This window comes from Stylophora pistillata, chromosome 10, assembly GCF_964205215.1.
Source record: "Stylophora pistillata chromosome 10, jaStyPist1.2, whole genome shotgun sequence".
In the NCBI taxonomy this organism is placed as follows: domain Eukaryota; kingdom Metazoa; phylum Cnidaria; class Anthozoa; order Scleractinia; family Pocilloporidae; genus Stylophora; species Stylophora pistillata.
This window is the reverse complement of record NC_142528.1, coordinates 20,278,317-20,299,000: the sequence shown is the minus strand read 5'-3', so window position 1 is coordinate 20,299,000 and position 20,684 is coordinate 20,278,317. Positions and strand designations below refer to the sequence as shown.

General features: G+C 39.7%; 3 protein-coding genes and 1 pseudogene across 6 annotated transcripts in view; 1 reads left to right on the top strand and 3 right to left on the bottom strand.

Annotated features, from left to right (window-relative positions):
* Positions 1 to 428, top strand: part of LOC111320372 (cytochrome c oxidase assembly protein COX19) — a 3,050-nt gene extending 2,622 nt beyond the window's left edge. Inside the window, exon 3 of the mRNA XM_022923049.2 lies at positions 1 to 428. This exon is cut by the window's left edge and continues 108 nt beyond it. Within this exon, the coding sequence (XP_022778784.1) occupies positions 1 to 7 (7 nt within the window). The 3' untranslated portion in view covers positions 8 to 428.
* Positions 293 to 6,925, bottom strand: LOC111320333 (uncharacterized). 3 transcript variants are annotated; one of them, XM_022923022.2, is made up of 3 exons: positions 6,575 to 6,925; positions 2,606 to 3,377; positions 293 to 2,206 (listed from the first exon to the last, which is right to left on the bottom strand). In XM_022923022.2, exons 2-3 carry the CDS (start codon positions 3,357 to 3,359, stop codon positions 1,266 to 1,268), a joined length of 1,695 nt encoding a protein of 564 aa, XP_022778757.1. In that variant the 5' UTR covers positions 3,360 to 3,377; positions 6,575 to 6,925; the 3' UTR covers positions 293 to 1,265. The 3 variants fall into 3 exon arrangements, with proteins under 3 accessions (XP_022778757.1, XP_022778770.1, XP_022778763.1); XM_022923035.2 differs by having other exon boundaries at positions 2,606 to 3,374; XM_022923028.2 differs by lacking the exon at positions 6,575 to 6,925 and adding an exon at positions 4,959 to 5,139.
* Positions 6,926 to 9,013: 2,088 nt separating this feature from the next.
* Positions 9,014 to 11,045, bottom strand: LOC111320567 (uncharacterized; annotated as a pseudogene). The gene is made up of 2 exons (XR_015992354.1): positions 10,193 to 11,045; positions 9,014 to 9,685 (listed from the first exon to the last, which is right to left on the bottom strand). The product of XR_015992354.1 is annotated as an uncharacterized LOC111320567 (transcript).
* A 7,770-nt stretch (positions 11,046 to 18,815) lies between these two features.
* The window catches only part of LOC111319982 (eukaryotic translation initiation factor 3 subunit D), a 30,861-nt gene continuing 28,992 nt past the window's right edge, over positions 18,816 to 20,684 (bottom strand). The window contains exons 12-14 of the mRNA XM_022922693.2: positions 20,354 to 20,546; positions 19,514 to 19,607; positions 18,816 to 19,276 (exon numbers count right to left, since the gene is read on the bottom strand). Coding sequence (XP_022778428.1) covers positions 19,257 to 19,276; positions 19,514 to 19,607; positions 20,354 to 20,546 — 307 coding nt within the window. The 3' untranslated portion in view covers positions 18,816 to 19,256. The remainder of the gene's footprint in view (positions 19,277 to 19,513; positions 19,608 to 20,353; positions 20,547 to 20,684) is intronic.

The window sequence follows — 20,684 nt, the reverse complement described above, 5'->3', positions numbered from 1 at the left end:
AAGCTGATAGAAGATCAAGGAAAAAGTTAATATAGTGGATTAACTATTAAAAAAATAATAGTCTAGTAAAATTGGGATATTTCATTTGTTAATAATCATAAAGAAAGTTTCTCAACAGCTGAGGACCTTCAGCTCTTGTTAAAGAACACAGCCCCTTAAGGGTGAAGGAATTGACCCACTCAAATGACTTTGATGATGACATCCACTCAGATTGTTAACAAATCAGTCATTTTCACTATCAACGGTCATTTTCAGGACCACTCCCATCCAGACACTCAGACTACACACTTGATCTGTTAAACAATATAATGGGATTGAGGTATTTAATATATAGTAAATAATATGACTCTTTAAAAACTATAGAATAGTAGAATGAAAATGTTTTCACCTCTCATAATAAAAAGGCAACAAGGACTGTTTTGCAATTACTATGCTGCAAGTTTCTGAAGTTGTGGGAGATAATGAACCACAAATACTCACCCGTTTTAGAACTGTCATACATATAATGTAAGAAGTCTTTAAAAATTTATTAATTTGATACACTGAATCCTTGATCGTGACTTTCACGTGTAGTTATGTAAGCAGATTCCTCAAATAGGCGGCAAACAAAGTAGACCTTTCATTTCAACTGACTGTCGTAAAACCAAAGCTGTCACAGCGATCTATCAGAGTGAAGGAAAAATTCACAGGGAATCACTGAGAATTCGGAGTAAAAGCAAGCCAAATGACAAGTGTAGGAAATCGCAGTGACCAAGTTGCCTTTGATGTTAATTTTGCATCTGGTTGGTTGAGAGACTGGCCCACGGTTTCAAGAATTATCACGGGGCGAAGTAAAGCAAAAATCAACGCTTAGTTGAAAGTGGTTCTAAGTTCATAGCTGACTCTCGAGGGAAACACTAACAAAGTTTGGATTGGCGACAATCTTTTATCCTCCACAGGGATTGTCTCATTTGGAGCCGTTGTTTGGTCTCGTCACCCAATGTTTTCTCTTCCACCAAATTTGAATTCAAAGATTGTTCGCTGGTTATCAGGCTTGGCTGGTAATTGGCCGAAAATTAGGGTACCCGATAAGGCACGAGCCAAGTAGTCTTGGCGCGTGCAACTGCTTCAGAAAAATATGAGCAACGCTCTCATTGGCTGCACTTGGGAGAGGAGAGTTACGCTGCAGTTTAGAAGTTGAAATGTACTCGAAATATACGACATGCAAGTAGTGTTCGTAAGTAAGCACTCTAATCTAAATTTCTCCAGTTAAGGTTGATAAAGTGTTAGGCTCTAGTTTTGTTATCAAAGAGCCATCTCTTAGGTGCCTGCCAGCACCAATCTAAGAAACGTATGGGACGACAATCTCTGATCTTTTTCCACCATCCTGCGCACTGAATCTTGTACTTTATCTCGCCCAGGACATCCAGCCAGAAGTCAAACCAGATCAGCCGCATGAAGAGGATGAGCAGTAAATGTGTTGGAGAGAATGTTTCAGACATATGGTACCGCAAGTGCAGCAACGCCTTCTGTTGGTAATCAAACTGATTTAAGCGAAATGAACAGCTATCGTATGGGGCACATAGAGCCGTCATTGCCTCACGCGGATTTCTTTTGAACATTGCCATGAAATCAGGATAAATTCCGCATGACTTAGCGATGTCATCTCCGTAAGTGTAGGCCTCCACTAAAGTAGACAGTCTACGGGAAGAATCTTTAAAGTGGTCGTCCCAAAATAACTTGTCTTTCACAGCTATTCTCTGCCTTTCATCACGGGATGGAAGCTCACACAGACCCGAGAAAACTTTCGCGGTATAAAACGATTGAATCTCGGCCAACGTGATCAAAGATCCGAGCACTGGCCGAACATATCCGATGAAAGCCAATGTCGGGTCTTCGACATTAAACAGATACTTGTAGTTGTGGGTAAGGGGTACCGTATTTATTTCCGTGGGGAGCATGGGAAACTCTGCCTTGTAGCCTGTGCACTGAATGATAACATCAACCTCCTCTTCTGTGCCGTCACAGAATTGTACTTTGTTTCCTTTCACGTTCTCAATTGCGCCTTTTGGAATACAACGGTTGTAGTCAACCACATCAAGCACATGACCATTTTTGTTGATAAAACAATGGAAAAATTTGGCGTTATTTTTCCACTCCGGTATACCATGACCTTGATAGGCAAGTAATGAACCGTTTGACGTCCACTTACATACCCATGCTAGGCCTGCAAGGGAAAGGAGGATGAATATATTGTAAAGCAAACAGAAAAACGACCAAAAACGATCACGTGAAACATCACCCATTATTCTAAGGAGTTATAATGACGCCAAGTTACTTTAGTGGCCGGAGGTTACCCTCTTCCCGACAATCAGTGGGGATGAGAAAAGAGGAGAGAGCGAGTAAAAGGAAAAAAGAAGGAAGAGGAGAGGAAGCAAACAAAAGGCGAGAGGTAAATCTTTCAACACAGGTATAACATCAACAAAAAAATATACATCAATCTTCTGATAGTGAAGTGTAACTCATGTTTTCAGCAGCCTGACCCATGTAAAAAGTAATAAGTTTGCTAACACTCAAGAAAGAAAACCTCACATCCACAAGATGACATGTTAGTTTCGGGGATTACCTGGTTTTCCCTTTAAGAAGGGAGCGATGAATTTCATCGCACGCGATGAAGCCTTGTCCAAGACTTGAGGCTGTCGGTTTGGCAGAATCTTCGCAAACTTACGGAAGAAATGCATCCCACGTGGTATACTCCATATAAGACGATCAACGTTGTCACACCATTCTTCAACAACGTCACTGGCAGTCTCACCTCCACCAATCAGCATCACACGTTTGCCTTTGTGCTCAGGGACGAATGACTTCAGCTCAGAGCTGTGGTAGATTTTGCCATCGAAATCTTTAAGGAGAGTCTTTTCCAGGACTCGATTGGGCTTCTGAACACAGCCTGTGCAAATGATCAAGAATTTGCTGGTGAACACGCTGCCGTTCTCGCATTCAATTCGCCATAGGTTTTCTCTCTTCTCCGCTGTCTTAACTCCGTGATCCAGTCGAATATGAGGCCACAACTTAAACTCGTCACAGTAGGATTTCAAGTAAGCGAGGACGTCGGCGTGCTTAGGAAAGCATCCAATCTCCTCCGGCATCGGAAAATCTGACATTTCCGTCACGGAAGATGACGAGGTCGTTTTTGTAGTCTGCATGACTGTGACAATGTTAGGGTCCTCTGAGAAACACCACAGCCCACCTATCTCTGAACGTTTCTCTAACGTGGCAACAGACAGTCCAAACTCTCGCATGTACTTACACGCCATAAGGCCTGACCAACCAGCCCCAATGATGGTCACATCGTGAAAAATTGAATCAGATTCTGACATAATATTGATTTTGCTCTGCTAAAGAAGAGAAAGTTCAGTTTCTGAGTTATTATTTCGGCTTGGATTTGCAAACAATAATATATCCTGTCATATGATATGTATTTAACAGCTGAGTGGAAGGACCGAACGGGAAATGTTAAGCGCTCGGTTATTAACTGAACCGAGCGCAACTATGTTGAGGCTAATGTCCGAGGGCCAAACAGTTTTCCGTCCATTCCTCCCTATCAGTCGATTAGTATTTCAATATATGACCTCTTACTTCTAAAAAAATTGAAATTATTTTTGAACCTGAATAGGAAGCGATCACTTAGTTAAGCCGAGCGTGCGATGGACAACTAAAGGTGCCATGAGAAAAAAGTTTACGGCGTTAATTCTTCGAGAATTAGACGTAATTTTGCCCTTTTAGTATTTCAGAAAATATAATGCGCAGTGCAAAGAATTAAAACTTTTACATTGACGTTAAATTAGCAAACATAATAAGCCAGGATAGAAAAGCTGCTCAAGGTTGAACGTATATAAACTCGCGTCAATAACTTGTAACAAAACAATTTGCAATTTGTAATAATCTCCATAAAATCCAGATTTGTTAAGATGCGAAAGTTATGATGCAGGTTATCTACATAGGCCGGTTTACCTGCTACTAGCGTATCTGATAAAATAATTAAATGGGGTAACATTTAACATGGGTAAAATTTCCCGAGCGAGTGACCTTGGTGCCGGGAGTGTTACCAGTTTGCTGAATTGACGAAATGCACAGAGTAATTATTTCTGTCTCGTCATCTGTCATCGGAAATAAAAGGCCGGACTTTTGTATTTTTAAAAACTACTTGGTAATAAACTTTGCGAGGCAATAGCGAGTTGTTTAAAGTTGGAGTTAGATGTGGCTCAAAATTTCCAACTATTCGTACTTGTAAAACCGTGACATGATATGTGATAAGATCCGAAAGCTTCATCAGAGACAGTACAAAGGACTGGATCAAATAGGACCACGGCTCCCAGCCAGGCCGGCGTTTTTCGTTTGAATATACCAATGTTGGTTCTAGGGGCGACCGTAGAGAAGCGATATCTCGAGAACCGAGCTTGGTATGAAGACGCCGTTAAAACTAATACATTCAGGAAATTTCCCTCAGTTTAGTTTCGTGACTTACTGAAGATTAATTAGGGAACCGAATGTTCAACAAAATTAGCATTTTCTCTCGAAGAATAAACAAAATTGATATGGATGTTTTGCATGTCTCGTGCCTGATAACTATCTTCTAAACAGAAGTTCTGAGCTCTCTTTTGAGATCGCACATCACTTTAGCAGTTTATAGCTCAAGTACATAGAACACACATTTCTATTTCAAATTTATGCGATGAATGTTAACTTAGATACGAGAAGCACTCAATTTTGACTTCGAAATATATTTGGCTTGCAAAGGTCAAGATCTTAAAGACAAAAATAGATATCCATGCAACGATTAGCCGTTCTCCTCCACAAGTGAGTAACCGTTCTTCGGTCATTGAATAGCTTAAACTGTCATAAACAGTGACGGTAAATGCTATAGGTGGGCCCTGAAAAGAACGAACCTACTATAACGTCTGTGAATAATTGCAAACCTCGTAATAGTAATGTGATCTGGCTTGATTTCATATTCCAAACGATCTTTCTGCAACGAAAACTACTTTTCTTGCGAACCCGACTGTAGCAACTAAAACACCCAATTCACTTGGCTTATTGTTGACAACTTGCATCATTACCGACTAAGAGAAAGAATTCCTTGCTAAAACTTTGCTGGTTAGTATCCTTTTAACTTCAGACTTCTCGCTCCAGACTCCCTCAGCAACCTAGCTTGGTTAACAAAGCGTGCATGGACGTGACAAGTATGCAAACCAACTTACCTGGCGGGGCTCTTGAGTTGACGGTACCAAACACCCGAATTTTTTGATATGGTGGAATGAGCGCGTCCAAAAACGCTAAAATTCAGCCATGGTTCAAAACCAAGTGCAATTTATTTATTACTTTTGTTATTTCATCATACCTTTTAAAAGTCTCAAAAAGTGCGATTCTACATTTCCAACGCGTGTCAAAATTGTTTAGCTTAGATAACTGAGCACCAGCCTTCAACTGCTCTTCCTTATAAAAAACACTAACCTCAGACTATTCCTGAAATCATAAAGGATATCACTTGCCAGGAAGAACAGCACTGTGTATATTTGCAGTCTGGAAGCCCATAGGTCAGAAACCTTGACTTCCGCTAAGTCCTTAAAGTCGACCCGTCCCCATATTTTTCTACTTTGAGACACAAGTTTTCTTTTCTGTGTGTGCAAAATTATCGTCAAACCTACTTGGTAATGACCAATCAGAGAACAGCTATAATAATCCGTCTCCTTAAATATGTTTTCGCACATTTCAAAACCATATTTGTAAAGTTCGTAAGCGTGTAACGTCAATGAAAAAGGAATGTGTCGGCTCTTTAAACTTTCTTACCCAGTTCTCACGCCTACTCTTTACTCCTTCCTAATTTGAAAATATGTTTAAGAGTGACAGGAGTATTGCAAGCCTAATTGATTGCGTTACAATGCAAAAATCAAACACTGTTGCCTGATGCCTGAAGTTAGTAAAATAAATTACTACAGCAGACAAATTGATAGTGACATGTGTTATTACCTATCCGACACAACTTCGCAAGTTCCATCACATTATACTGATCACCCCTCTTACCAAAAGAAAACATATTCCACAATAGTCCCTACTGAAACTTGAGACCAAGCAGGCAATCATAAACATGAAATATAGCTTTTGACTCGACTCTACAGAATCGAGAGAAAAAAAAAAACAGTTGGATTATGCAGCATCGCATTGTGTCCTTCATTTTATGTTGATTGATTGATCTGAATGTATTTGAAACTACATGATAGGCCTCGATGATAGTGCTTCCTGTTACATAACTCGTGACTATAATCGCTTCAATTCACTGGCGTAACTTTCTCTGCCGATCTATTCACCTTTTTCAAAGATTCGTTCTTTTCGACGCAAATTAACCAGTCAAATTAGGCCCTTATTTTGTCATTTTTCAGTAATTATGAAATTTCATCGAAGAAGACAGTAATTGCGCATGCTGATATGATTTATGTTTCTGTACGTATCATTGTCCTTAGGATTTTCGTTCTACATAAAAAGTAAGAAGATTATAAACAGATCCTGACTTTAAATCTAGTTATAACTGCCTTACCTTGCAAATGACTTTAGAAGAAATACGTTTATATGAAGATGGCCTTCGACGAAGTTTGACGTCAGTACGTTGGTCACAAATGACTTTGAGTCCGCTTTGTGTGCGTTTGAAGGCTCATTACATGATCTGTGTTTCGACTTGTTCTGTCCACTTATCCCGCGGTAAGCTATTTAATAGTTTCTTCTTGCCTGATCGTGTCTGTCTGCCTTTCTTTCGTTTTTAGTTCGCGCTTTTTCAATGTGGAATTACATGCTCCTTTTCTGTCCGAAAAATCTGTTCGGTAAGGGACTGAAATAATCCAATGAACTGATCTTAAAGTCAGCTCTACAACATAGTTCATCTCTTTGAGAGTGTCATAAATCTGAACAATCACTCATCGCCCTGCTTCTTCGCTTCCGGCTTATACCTCATCGATTCGTGCCGGCGGTCAGCCGCTTCCCTGACTCCAAATATTTATGTCCGTAGAGTTGAATCAACAGGGCAATTAATTAAATGATTACTAGGGTAGAAATAACGAAAATCAAGAGATCATCAACAGATAATTTTTTTTTTTAAATTTTTGGAGCTGTTACAAATTTAATTGCTTACAAAAGTTCTTTTATGACTTAATACTAAACATTTACAGGAATAATGTTAACGATAATGATATATACATTATTATAGGAAATTAACAATGCACTTTGACAACGCGAAGAAAATTTACGTTACACTAAATTAACGCGAATTTTTCAAAAATTAGGTTTACATGCATCAAATTCACGCGAATTTTTCGATAAGCATCTTGCTTTATTTACTGCTATTTTCATAATTCTGCAAACTCGCACTTTACATTTCTGAACGCCAAACTGCGTTTTGGCCTCTGTCAGTGACACCTTCCAAGACAAGTCCACGGATGTTTCTAAGTTTTTGTTGAAGCCGAAAATTTGGTTTTGAAGCTTAACACCCTATCAGTTCAAAAGATCTTTCAAAGCTGCTCAATCGTTTGATTGACGGAAACCAAACCGCAGTTTGTTTCAGTAAATCTCAACATACACATGTCTCATGGAGAAAAAGAAGCATTTACAGTAGTTAGCTTTCAGGAAATAAAGGTGCTTTAAAATAACAATGCTTTAAAATAACGTGCATTAAATTTACATCGACATTAATTAAGATACATTAAATTAACGCGAATTTTGTAAAATCGCGTTAATAAAGTGTATTGTTAATTTCCTATAAGGTATAGTCTAACCAAACTAACCTGTTTTAGGTGGTCATCCGCACAGGTTCCAAATTTTAGGAGTACCATAAAAAACGATACACAACACCACTTGATGCCATAAATGACCACTTAATGAATAAATCTTGCTAAAAAAATACAGCTTACTTTGATTTTGGGAGAGAAACACGGATATAAAAATTACTTGAAAGATTATTCTATATTTGAGTGGTTCCCCTTTCAGTGACCATTCGATACTGGTAGAAAATAATAGAAACAGGCCATTGGGACTTAGTAAAGAGTGACTGTGACCGCTTGATGGAGGTGACCGCTAAATACTGGTGCAAAATTACAGGCAACAAATTCGGGACTTTGACTTTTACTGCTTAATACAGGGTGACCACTTGATAGGGTGCCGCTTAATACAGGTCGACTGTAGTATCTTTCCAGGTTGAGGCTGTCATAATAATAATAGCACTATATTACCATGAGAAATTCTCAGTTTATAATCCTTTGTTGTATGTTGTACGTAATCGTAGTTATACGTAGACCTAGCTTTAACTGATATCGAGTCTATGTTATACTAAGATGCAAGGCCACGAATAGCCTAAAAACCTAAAAGTAAAATCTTAAAATACATGTACGCGAATACAGACAGCCACTGTGACTCATACAATATAGGTGTAATGTGCATGGGTAATACTGCTGGTAATGAATGCATGGACTAAAATTTCAAGCCTGTCCCTAAATGAAAATTTCTTGATTCATCTCATGTTATGTAGACAATAAAAACGAAGCTAGCATTCCACATATTAGTCATGTGCAGTGGCATTCGCAGAGTGTTATTCAATTGAGAACTGAAAGACGATTGAAATGACATTGATGATCATAGTAAAATTTGGCTACTTCCCACTAAACAATAAAGTTAGTCAGACGGTTTCAATAGTCGATATGATAGTTGTTTGAGATGGAACTTTGGAGAGACAATCGAACCTTCTTAGCTTTATATAAGCAGTTCCTTTGTAAGGGAGTTACTAAAGGATGTCTGCGACCACTCAATAGAAGTGACCGCTCAATAGAGGTATAAAAATTACAGCAATAGAAAATGATTTTGACAACCGACCGTTTAATATGGTGCCGCTTTATAAGGTTCGACTGTACTCTAGCCTTGGCAAGTACGCCTTGGAGAACCCCTTACGCGACAATCATTTAACCTTCCTCCCCCCCCCCCCCCCCCTCCCCGTTAACAGATGCATTTTACGCTGTGGCTCAGAAGTTAAAAAGTACTCGATATATAAAACATGTTAGTAGTGTTCGTAAGTAAGCACTCTAATCTAAATTTCTCCAGTTAAGGTTGGTAAAATGTTAGGCTCTAGTTTTATTATCAAAGAGCCATCTCCTAGGCGCCTGTCAGCACCAATCTAAGAGACGTATGGGACGACAATCTGATCTTTTTCCACCATCCTGCGCACTGAATCTTGTACTTAATCTCGCCCAGGACATCCAGCCAGAAGTCAAACCAGATCAGCCGCATGAAGAGGATGAGTAGTAAATGTGTTGGAGGGTATGTTCCAGACATCTGGAATCGACGTCAAACAGATACTTGTAGTTGTGGGTAAGGGGAACCATTTTTATTTCCGTGGGGAGCATAGGAAACTCTGCCTTAGAACCTGTGCACTGAATGATAACATCAACCTCCTCTTCTGTGCCGTCACAGAATTGTACTTTGTTACCTTTCACACTCTCAATAACGCCTTTTGGAATACAAAGGTGATAATCAACCCTATCAAGCACGTGGCCGTTTTTGTTGATGAAGGAATGGAAAGATCTGGCTTCATTTTTCCACTCGGATATGCCATGACCTTGATAGGCAAGTAATGAACCGTTCGACGTCCACTTACATACCCATGCTCGGCCTGCAATGGAAAGGAGCATCAACATCATTGTAAGGCAAACACTGGGACAAACGATTACAGTAAGTTTTAAGGAATACGTCGGCACTTTGTGCGACCAACCAACACTTTGCATCTTGAGGTGGCTTTGTCCCCAAATCCATCCAAAAGTTTCCCAAATAGTGGGGTAGAGACGAATAACACTTTGAACAAGTTTACGAACAGATCAGTTGTTTGCATAACTGTAGACCCTTATCTCTTCGATCTGTTTTGTTTTCACTTTCAGATAAGCCTTACGTTGACTCTTTGCGTTTAGAATAACAAAAGCTGTTCAAAAACGGATTACTTCCATTTCAATACCAAGTCTATATTGGATCATAGCTTCTTCCAAAATTAAGAGATAAATTTGGTTTTAATTTAAAAATCAAAACCTGATTTTAAAATCCTTGTGTACAGGGATCATTCGAGCTACTAAGGCTACATCTTGTACGACTTAAACTAACCACATGGCAAGTTAGATGCAGGAATTACCTGGTTTTCCCTTTGTAAAAGGAGTGATGAATTTCATCGCGCGAGATGAAGCCTTGTCCAAGACTTGAGGCAGTCGGTTTGGCAGAATCTTCGCAAACTTACGGAAGAAATGCATCCTACGTGAGTATACTCCATATAAGACGATCAACGTTGTCATACCATACCTCAACAATGTCACTGGCAGTCTCACCTCCACCAATCAGCATCACACGTTTGCCTTTGTGCTCAGGGACGAATGACTTCAGCTCAGAGCTGTGGTAGAGTTTGCCATCGAAATCTTTAAGGAGAGTCTTTTCCAGGACTCGATTGGGCTTCTGAACACAGCCTGTGCAAATGATCAAGAATTTGCTGGTGAACACGCTGCCTTTCTCGCATTCAATTCGCCATAGGTTTTCTCTCTCCTACGCTGTATTCACTCCGTGATCCAGTCGAATATGAGGCCACAACTTAAACTCGTCAAAGTAGGATTTCAAGTAAGCGAGGACGTCGGCGTGCTTAGGGAAGCATCCAATCTCCTCCGGCATCGGAAAATCTGACATTTCCGTCACGGAAGATGACGAGGTCGTTTTTGTAGTCTGCATGACTGTGACAATGTTAGGGTCCTCTGAGAAACACCACAGCCCACCCATCTCTGAACGTTTCTCTAACATGGCAACAGTCAGTCCAAACTCTCGCATGTACTTACACGCCATAAGGCCTGACCAAACAGCCCCAATGACGGTCACATCGTGAAAAATTGAATCAGATTCTGACATAATGTTGATTTTGCTCTGGGAAAGAAAGGAGACAATTTTTAAGTAAGTTCTTTAGCTTGGATTTCCAAACATCTGTCTTCTTACATAATTATGGGTTAAAAGGAAATTTAAGATTTCGCCAAAACTCAAGTTGTTTGCTTCTCTATTTTGTGTAGACTTTCAAAACAAACCTTACAACATGAAAGACTACCAGGAAGAAGTGTAGGGAAACTTTGTTTATGAGTTTCATACAGGTGAAACCAACCTACTGGGCAGTCGAGCCTCGTGTCACATCAAGAGAACACTTCTGTTGCATTATTTCATTAAGTCTAACTGGAATATGACGTACTTCAAGGTCTGATTACCGTAGAAACTGATAATCTGTGTTTCTCGTCTAATTAACAATTATCAGTCCACTCGCGCTTGTTGGATATGAGATGATAGATAGCCAACGAGGCGCTACGCGCCTCGTTGGCTATCTATCATCTCATATCCAACAAGCGCGAGTGGAATAATTGTTTTATTAAAAAGGCGCCCCCAAGATATTAGACAAATCTTCTCGACTTTATTTTGTAAGAAGAAACCGGATGTTACAATGTAAGTTCTTTAGCTTGGATTTCCAAACATGTCTTCTTACATAATTATGGGTTAAAAGCTTTTACATTTTTGCTGAGTGGCTTACGATAGCATATAGCATGTTATTCCATTCATTTTTCCCAACACCAAGATAGCAAAGCTCTTAGAATGCTTCTGAATATGATACACTTAAACTTTCGTCAATTGCGTTGTTTAACATAAGCCTCAGAGAGCTTTCATCCAGAAATTGTGTAAATTATATAATTAAAATGTTGTTTTTTCCAATCTTTTCTTCTTTTATTCTATTTTTGTCTTTTTTTGCTCGCGATTGGAAACTAAGCATTTCCGGCATAGGGTGGCCTTAAATGTTTAGAAAACCCAAAAAAAATGTCGATTGTTTCATTGCACCAAACTGGCTGCTAACTGGCGATGACTGTCGATAACTGGTTCTTCTGTTTCTGGATACATTGTTTGTTGCTGTGGACCCCCCACCCACCCCCCGTAACCCTCAGGTCTCCCATCAGCACGCGACTTCATTAACTGTAACCGCAAAAATAACGACTGTTAGGCGTAAATCCCAAATTTACAGGGTCTCAACACAGTGCTATCATCTTATTTGAACTGGTTGACTTATTTAGTACCCATATCCCGTACTATCTTTACTCCAATTAACTGTTGCAGTAACTAGTCAATTTTATTCATGAAAATGTTGCACTAATGATCTTCGGAGAATACCAGGCGAGGGTTAGTTGCAGCTGAACGTAAGGAAAATCGAGTCATCTTTTACCAACTCTGCATGGGTTTCGGAAGATGGATAAAAAGAAAAGTGCACTCTGCTGAAAGACGCTGGAACTCGATCAAACGCCGGAATCACCAGGCCAAAATTGAAATAAACAACGGAAGTGTTTATTGGAGATTATATGGCATATGCTGATGATTTAGTCAAAAACAAGAAATATTTCCACGAGTGAGTTACTTCGTTAAGATGGTAAGTTTTGATCGCTTCGACATGAAGAGGCTTTAAATTTGCTCCAGTCGGTTTCGTTAATTCAGCTTCAAAATTCAATGAATTGCAGGCCAAGTGGGTGGATCTCTAAAACTTTGCGTTTATTCCCGTGTAGTACAATATAAAGAATAACGAAGGGTGTGTTATGCATCATGCGTGGATGCTACATTTCACCGAATATGATGAAGAAAACCGAAAATGATTTTGAAGATGAGCCTTTTTCGTTCATAGCAATTCCTTGCTCAAGCAAATAAAATGAGTAATTCCGGGTCAAATTTTCTGCTTTGCATGAATTTCTATCTTAAGCTAAATTATCCGTTTAGAGGTTGAACTCAAACATCAGAAGCATTCAACTGTGACTTTAACGTAAACTGAACTTAGTTAAAAATGTATTATACAAACAACAGTCGGTTCGGTTGTCCTCCACAAAATTTCTTTGAATACGTCACATCCGGGTCACATCGGTACAAACGAATGCGGCCACCTGATGCGTTCCACGCTCGACAGTTGAAATCAACACTTGCCCTAAATAGCAGAGTGATGGCCAAGCTGGCTATGCATATGTTGTATTCGAAAAGACACACAGAGACAGAAAACAAAATATCAAACTCCCAATATCAACCAAAATAGGCGAATTTTAGCTCCTGAATGCTGAATTATGCTTGAAGTATATGTAAATGTCCTTACCGTCATGTCTTTTTTTTCTTTTTGGCGCAACTACTCGACTTCACAAAAACTTGTTTGTCACGAAACTAGCTTTCGTGAAAATTTGTTCACTTTATCAGTTTGATACGCCCAATTCACTTAACTTGTGTTCACAATTTGTAATCTTACCAGGATATATGATTCCCACTAGATCTTTGCCCATCAGTTTACTAGACACTTCAGACTGTTCGCAGTAGACTCCCTCTTCAACGAGGCGCAACCCACTTTGGTTAATTGCGTGTGCACCGTTGCGATCTAAATGCAAATTATGTTAAAGCTCAATGTTGTCCGTCATGCACATAATGGACCAAAATGAGCATCCGCTATTTAACAAAAGTGTTTCTTAACAATAGATCGCCTACCGGCTGTTTAAGGCAAGAATGTACTTGTTATGCATGGAATCGACTATGATTCTAGAAAAGAGCAGCCTTTTGTATCAGTGTGGCTGCTCTTGCTTCTCGAGTTGTTAAACAGCAAGCTAATTCTGGAAGTGCTGTCTTCCCAAATATTTTCACCGTACTCAGGAAAATTACATTTCCCGCGTGCAACACATACCAAACAGGAAGTTTGTTCGTTGTCTTTCCCGTCATTACTTGACCAGTTCACGCGCAAAGTCCTTTTTCAGTTGTGGGCTTGGTAGCCAAGCCTTTGAACAGGAGTGAGGCTAAGGGTTAGCTTGTAATGATAGAGACGTTGCTGCTTTTCAAATGCAAATTTCTTTGTTGTCACGCTAACTAGATACAGGTCTCTATCACAAGAGCGTCACCCTTAGCCTCACTCCTGTTCAAAGGCTTGGCCATGGCCACCAAGCCCACAACTGTAAAAAGGACTATCAACATAGTGCCATGGGTGCCAGAGGGTTTTCTTTTAGCAGCGGAACCACCAACAGTGAGCAGCAAAGCTGGGTTCGTTGGTGAGCGAAACAATCGCGGCTTTGCCTCCGGCACCCAGGATATTAATATAGTTACACGTTTAAATGACGCAGCACTACAATTACATACTGATCTCGAAAAAGGCAAAATGCTATGCATCATGGTTTTGATAAATGAACGTTTTCAAAACTGTTCCTTTCTCTAGGACTAGGTTTACACTTGAGGAAATTGTTCCGGATTCGTGATGAATCCGAAACGTTTTAGTACCGGATTGATTCTACCGTTTACACGAAAGTGGACGAATCCGAAATAAAAACTTCCCGGTTTGGTCGTGTCTCCGAAGATTTTGAATCCGCAATTTAAAGTGGGAACTTTGAATCCGATAACTTTTTAATCCGGAAAGCTTTGTCGTGTAACCGCTTTTTTTCTCGAGTCCGGATATTGTTTCCGCCTGAAATCTTTTGAGTTTGCGGTGAAACCAAAATGGATCTGGTGCTAACATTGCTGGCGGTCTCCGGTTGCCTAATCTTGTTGCAGGTTCAGGCGATAAATTTTATCATGTGTACCGCAGTATTTCTGAGGAAACGCAAATTATTATTGTAAGGAAGTTTAACGTCAGCCACACTTAATCGCCGACGACGTTAATGGCTTGGCATCTGTCCAACTCAAATTTGCCTCAGTGACATCTGGATCTACTCTAGCCTTTTTGGGGTGAGGCATTTTCACTTTGTCGATCGAACCACGAAACAACACTGGGCTTGGTAACCATTCCATTTCGAATGTTCCCGGAGTTGTCGTTGTGTGTAAACGCTTAGGAATCCGAATATCCTTTCAGTGTAAACGCCTACGAATCCGAATACTCCAAAATTGATGAAAATTGGCACTTGGTTATTGTTTAATAGAAAGCTAATCATAAGCTGTGATAGAACAACTCCCAAGAGGGGGTTTAATTTTCTCGCGTTTCTTATTACTCAGAGAAAACAGATCTCAAAACCTTGCTTCAGAAACTCCGAAAAAAATCGTCGGAAAGAACTGTTTTCTGTGCAGTTTTCCGTTAATCCCGCAGGCGAGAATAAGTGTGTTTGGTAAGAGTTCAGTGGATATTGCACACTTAACTGAATGCGCTGTGCAAACAGATTTGAATGTGTTTTCGTCCAGCGACCGTTCGTCTGCAATAAGTGCTACAAGCGGTTACTTCGTTTTGAAAAAGCTAAAACAAATCTGCAATCCCTTCAGGATGAGATAAAGGAAGACTTGAAGAAAGTGGCAAATAGAACGAAACGCTTACGTCGAAATTCCGCTGAAAAGGACGGGGACATTGAGAACATCGACGTGCCGATCGAAGTTACAACAGCTTTACAACTGCGGCAACGATCTGCAGCGAAATCACTGAAATTTTAACAATCCCCTACCACTTCTACTTCTTCTAACGCCGAAAATGATCGAACATTGGGCGAAAGTTATGATATACTCGGTGGAAGCACTTGGCTAAAAATGCCCAGGAAACACCATCACGTCAACAAGTGAAAATTACTCAAGGTTCAAAGTTCGCTGCCTTGATCGGGAAGCGCGCTGTGATTGGTCTAATTAAACAACCCATTCGTTTCAGCAGACGTTCGTGGGAGAGGAAGATTACGTGACGAGCCCAAAGAACGTCTGCGAAGGAGGCTACAAGCGAACATGCCTACTTTTTCTTTGGGAAAGGTTTCATCTCGTTTCGGAACTCTAACTTATTTCCACGCATGAATTCACTTGTCAGTTTTTGACCAATCTGAGACTAGATCATTGAAGCATGGCGAAATACTTTGCCGAAACAAAATAAACAACGCATTGAAGGGTAGGTGAGGGAATTTCTGCCCTTTATACATAAACTACAGCGTTGAAAATGTTATAAAATAATTGGTTCATACGTCAGCTGTGCGTTCATCAAGATATGAAGAACTTGGGAAGTTTGGAGAGCACTCAAGAAGTAAACTTCAAACTTCCCGCGTGCTTCATATCTTGATGAACGCACGCGGACGTCTGAACCAATTGTTAACTATCAAGGCTAAAGAACAAGACCCCCAGACTAGAATACCCTACAAAACGCTAGGGATAATAGTTTTATAATAAATAGTTTCTAAGGTTGGTATCGATAAAAACTTTATCCACTTCAGTACTGCGACTTTGTTGCTGAAAGACTTACAAACGTTCTTTAAGTGCTCCTGCCATGATAGCTTGTTGTCAATTGTCACCCCAAGACATTTGGATGATAGTTTGTACTCAACAGAGCTATTACCAAAGGCCAAACGTGGCAAGGGGCCAATAAAGTTCTGACTAGAATTTATCAGAGCTTCAGATTTCGATTTGTGGGCTATTAATCTGTTAGATTGACACTAGGTGTACAGCTGGTCTAGAACAGACTGGAGTGTTCAGATGATATCGTCGATGTTGTTTCCAATTTTATTATATGGCTGTGTCTCACAAGGACTGGGAACTACCGAATTCACGAATTTTATTGGCTGAAATCAATATTGAAAGCCGTCTAGGTTTTCCACAGGGGGGCCCATACAATCTGTTTGTGTAGCCGACTGTTGTTTTATAGCGAATGTGCCGGATTTACCGTTTGCCTCACCTATTAGTGATATATTGCTGACTATGTACATAAATCATAAATAAACGTTGAATTTTACTTGTGGTGTATAGTCGTCCTTTTGCCTCAAAAATGGTTTTTTGAGCGATTTCGAACAAGTCTGAGTTCGTCGTTAATGTCATGCATAAAAGAAAGACAAGGGTGGAAGCCTTGTTTTGAAAGGGTTCAAGCGCCCGAGCGATTTTCCCCCCGAAAATCGCATCGCTCCGCTTTCAAACTTCGCAGCATTAAGGTCAAAAGATGCACGACTCTCCTCGTACCTTCCAATCGAAAATCCATCCAAACGGACCGGAGCTAGCCCTAGAAGAAGATCAAAATCCCACGGTATTTGAGCGCGTGGAATGCGTAGCAAGATTCTCATGTGCCAGCGAGAAAACCGTCACGATGATTGCCCTTTTCTGATTGGACGACGTTACTTTGAATTGGTCAATCAGACGACTATACTCCACAATTAAAGTAATTCAACGTTTATTTATCAATGATTTATGTACACAGTCAGCCATGTCACTATTGGGTGAGACAAACGGTAAATCTGGTACATTCACTAGAAAACAAATAGTCGGCAACACAAAAAGATTGTATGGACCCCCTGTGGATTTTCCCATCTAGACCGGTCTAGAAAAAAAGGTACAAAGAATATAAAAAATTGGCATATAAGACACAGCCATATAATTAAACATCTTATTAACCGAGCTAGGTCGGTCTGTATGGGAGAATCTTGACCTCGGTCGCTGGTACAGACCTCACTGCGTTCGGTCTGTACTGGCGACCTCGGTCAAGATTCTCCCATACAGATCTCCCGCTCGGTTAATAAGAACTAAGTAAAAATAGTGGTATCATCAGCAAACATGAATAATTCACCACTAGTTATTGATTCTAGAAGATCTTTTACAAATATTTAAAATAATTTGGGCCCTAGTTAATTTCGGGGCACTCTGACATGAACCATGCTAAATTCGTAGGTAAAAATAGGTGTTTATGATCTTTCTGGAAAATTGTTTCTCATGGTAGTTCGCAGCTGAGTTTGTGCTCGTAATTTCCCTTTCCTTTCATAGAATAATAGAATACTTTCCTACGCTTCCGTTTCCAAACTCAACAAACACTCTAGGTTTAGATAAGAAATTTTTAATTGATTCTCACTTTTATTTCCCCAGCTGTACCACCGCAATTAAGGTAGGAATTTTTAAGATCAGAGCTGTGAATTTTGACTTAGTGTTGCTCTTCTTAATGGCCTAGAGTCTATTGCATCCGTACCTAAGTTGTTCAATTCTTTCCGTCGTCGAAACAGCGGGAATATTTAAGTAGGAATCGCTTAACTTCAAAGAGACACTCCTCCACTCTTTTGTGACTATTCAAATATCATAAATTTAGAGAGTAGAACCACGCGCTCGATAGAACTAAGGAAGTAAATTGTAAAGCACTTTTGACTTCTTTCTGTGTTCACAACCTTTGCTCTAGCATGGTTCACGTCAGAGTGCCCCAAAAATAAAGTTACTGTTGAACCAAACGTTTTGTCCATGACGTTGGTACAAGTTCTCTAGAGGCAGATCTCCGTTTACCAGGCGGTCAAGACGAGTTTCCGTTCTCGCTGCCAAGTTGCTTCGACCGAGCTATCTCCCCCCGTTTTTGCGGTCCCCGCAGGAAAAAAACAACAATTAAGGCGAAAAACGTCATAACGATCGAGAAAATCTTGAGCTCTCTTTCAGAGACAACTTACTTTAAAAAATAAGTTTTCCGCTGAAAACCCTCTTCGCTTTAAAGATCGATTATAAATTCTTCCTAGTTGTTCTACACTCCCTTGTAAATTGAAAATTTGGCCAAAATAAACATAACAATATGGCTGACGAGTTTGTACATTCACATTTTTTTCAGGTCATAAACCATGATTGAGGAAAAATTGGGAGGGGGGTGAGGTTATGGCCTATGGTTCTTCAACCCAAGCCAGCTGCATGCATCTTTGTGGTAAAAACGCTTTGCACTCCCCCCCCCCACCCTTAGGACACTCCTCGGCTAAGATTTGATAACTGACAACTAATTATGCCTTTACAAATTTCTCCGCAAAATATAAGCGCACACTGACACAGGCAATGAAGAAATCTACTAGCAGATAATCTGTTTAATGAGAGCGAACATGTGACCTTAAATGCCCCACGAATGTTAGCATTGAAGTGAAAACCAAGAATTTCAAGAAATCGCTTTATAACTTCAAAGGGAAATATTAGCAATAAAGTAAAGAGATCAATTAACATCTTCTTTCAGAGGTGTAATTCTTGTAAATTTAGAGTAACATTGAGAAAAATCAATAATCTAGATTGTCCATACAGACACTAGACGTTTCTTACTCCCTCTAACTAGGTCCGTGATTAAAACGAGGTAAGTCATAGCTTATCCAAAACCAACAAAACCAAAACCAAACCCAACGGTTGGAGGAAGAAGGGCCAGATAAGATTGGTTTAAAGAAATTGAGTTTCAACATAAAGAAGACGCATTCCGTGTTGGTCTCCAAATGTGGGCAATTTTAGGTCGCAAGTGTCTAATATCAGTCCTTTTCTTCTCCATCTGTAAACGAAAAGAGGTGATTAATGCAAAAGGTTACAATCCTCAAAAACAAACCAATAAGATCGCCACTCCATTCACAAGAAGTCCTTTCACAGACCTTCTATTGCAGATAGCATTATTTGCACCGAAACTTAAAAAAAAAAAGTAATAGTTTGGTTGGTTTTCAGGTGACTAAAAGTCATCTTTTGTTTTTAACTTCGAACTAATCCAGCATCTGAAAAGGAATATTGAACCCACCTTTTCCTTCATCCTCCTCTTCCTCCTCTTCTTCCTCCTCTTCATCGCTTGATTCAAACGTATTATCAGGAATGTCGTATATTCTGACCACTCCCTTACAATAAAAGTGTACGAGTTTAATATGGAACATCATCAGCAATAAAAAATTAAATGTAATACAAGTGTCGAGGGCCCACCAAAATGTTCGAGACGTCTGGGGTTTGGAAGCAAGGATCAACACCCAGGCGATGAAAACTTGGAGATTTTAAGAATTATGGTGCGACGTTAAATACCCCTTTGACTATGACTTCCACAACGACTTCACTACATTCCTATTGAGCTCTTACATGCGAACACTGAGCTCCAAAACCCACCAACAACGCTTTGACTTACAGTTATTCCCCAAGTCGGCATAAATATCACTTTTTTTTTTTTTTACTTTCAGATTTGTTTCAAAGAGAAAGGCCAGACTTTTTTTTTTACTTTCAAATTTGTTTCAAAGAGAAAGGCCAAACTATAAGACTTGATTGGAAAACCATCGTGTTTGGCAGTTAAGTCGAAGTGTGAATATAATAAAACTGAAGAAGCAGAAAGAAAGATAAACGCATGGAAAAGCACTACATCAATTGTTTCTGGATCCGATATCAATCCATGTCTTTTAACTGTCATGGAAAGCGAAAGGATCCAGAATTGATTTTCCTCAAATTTATGAGCATCACAACTGAAAAACCGTTTGTGACGTGCACCATTCGAGGAATAAGATGAGAACATGCTATATCTGGTCAAAAGGTTTCGCCAGCTTTAATACTGCATTTATTTTAACAATATATTAGAACTGTACAATGATGGACATGAAGTTACCTTAAGAGGGTCCTTTAGTATGAGGTATTTTCCGTCATTTAACTTCATGCAGGTGTCTATGATACATCTTAGAATTCCCCACGCATTATCCATGTTCAAGGCTATCTGAGTTGCAAACTCCTTTGGACGGAACTGCTGTGTGCCAAGGATCGAATGCTTTGAAGAATCCATGAAATTCACCCGGGACACATACCTGACAGGAATAAGAATGTAAAAAAGTACACAGTTAAATTGCTAAAGCTACCACATGAAATTTTTAACACAGTGAATAATAGACAAACAATGACCGACAAGATCGTAGTATGCAGAATGAATGAATGACTCCGTGAAA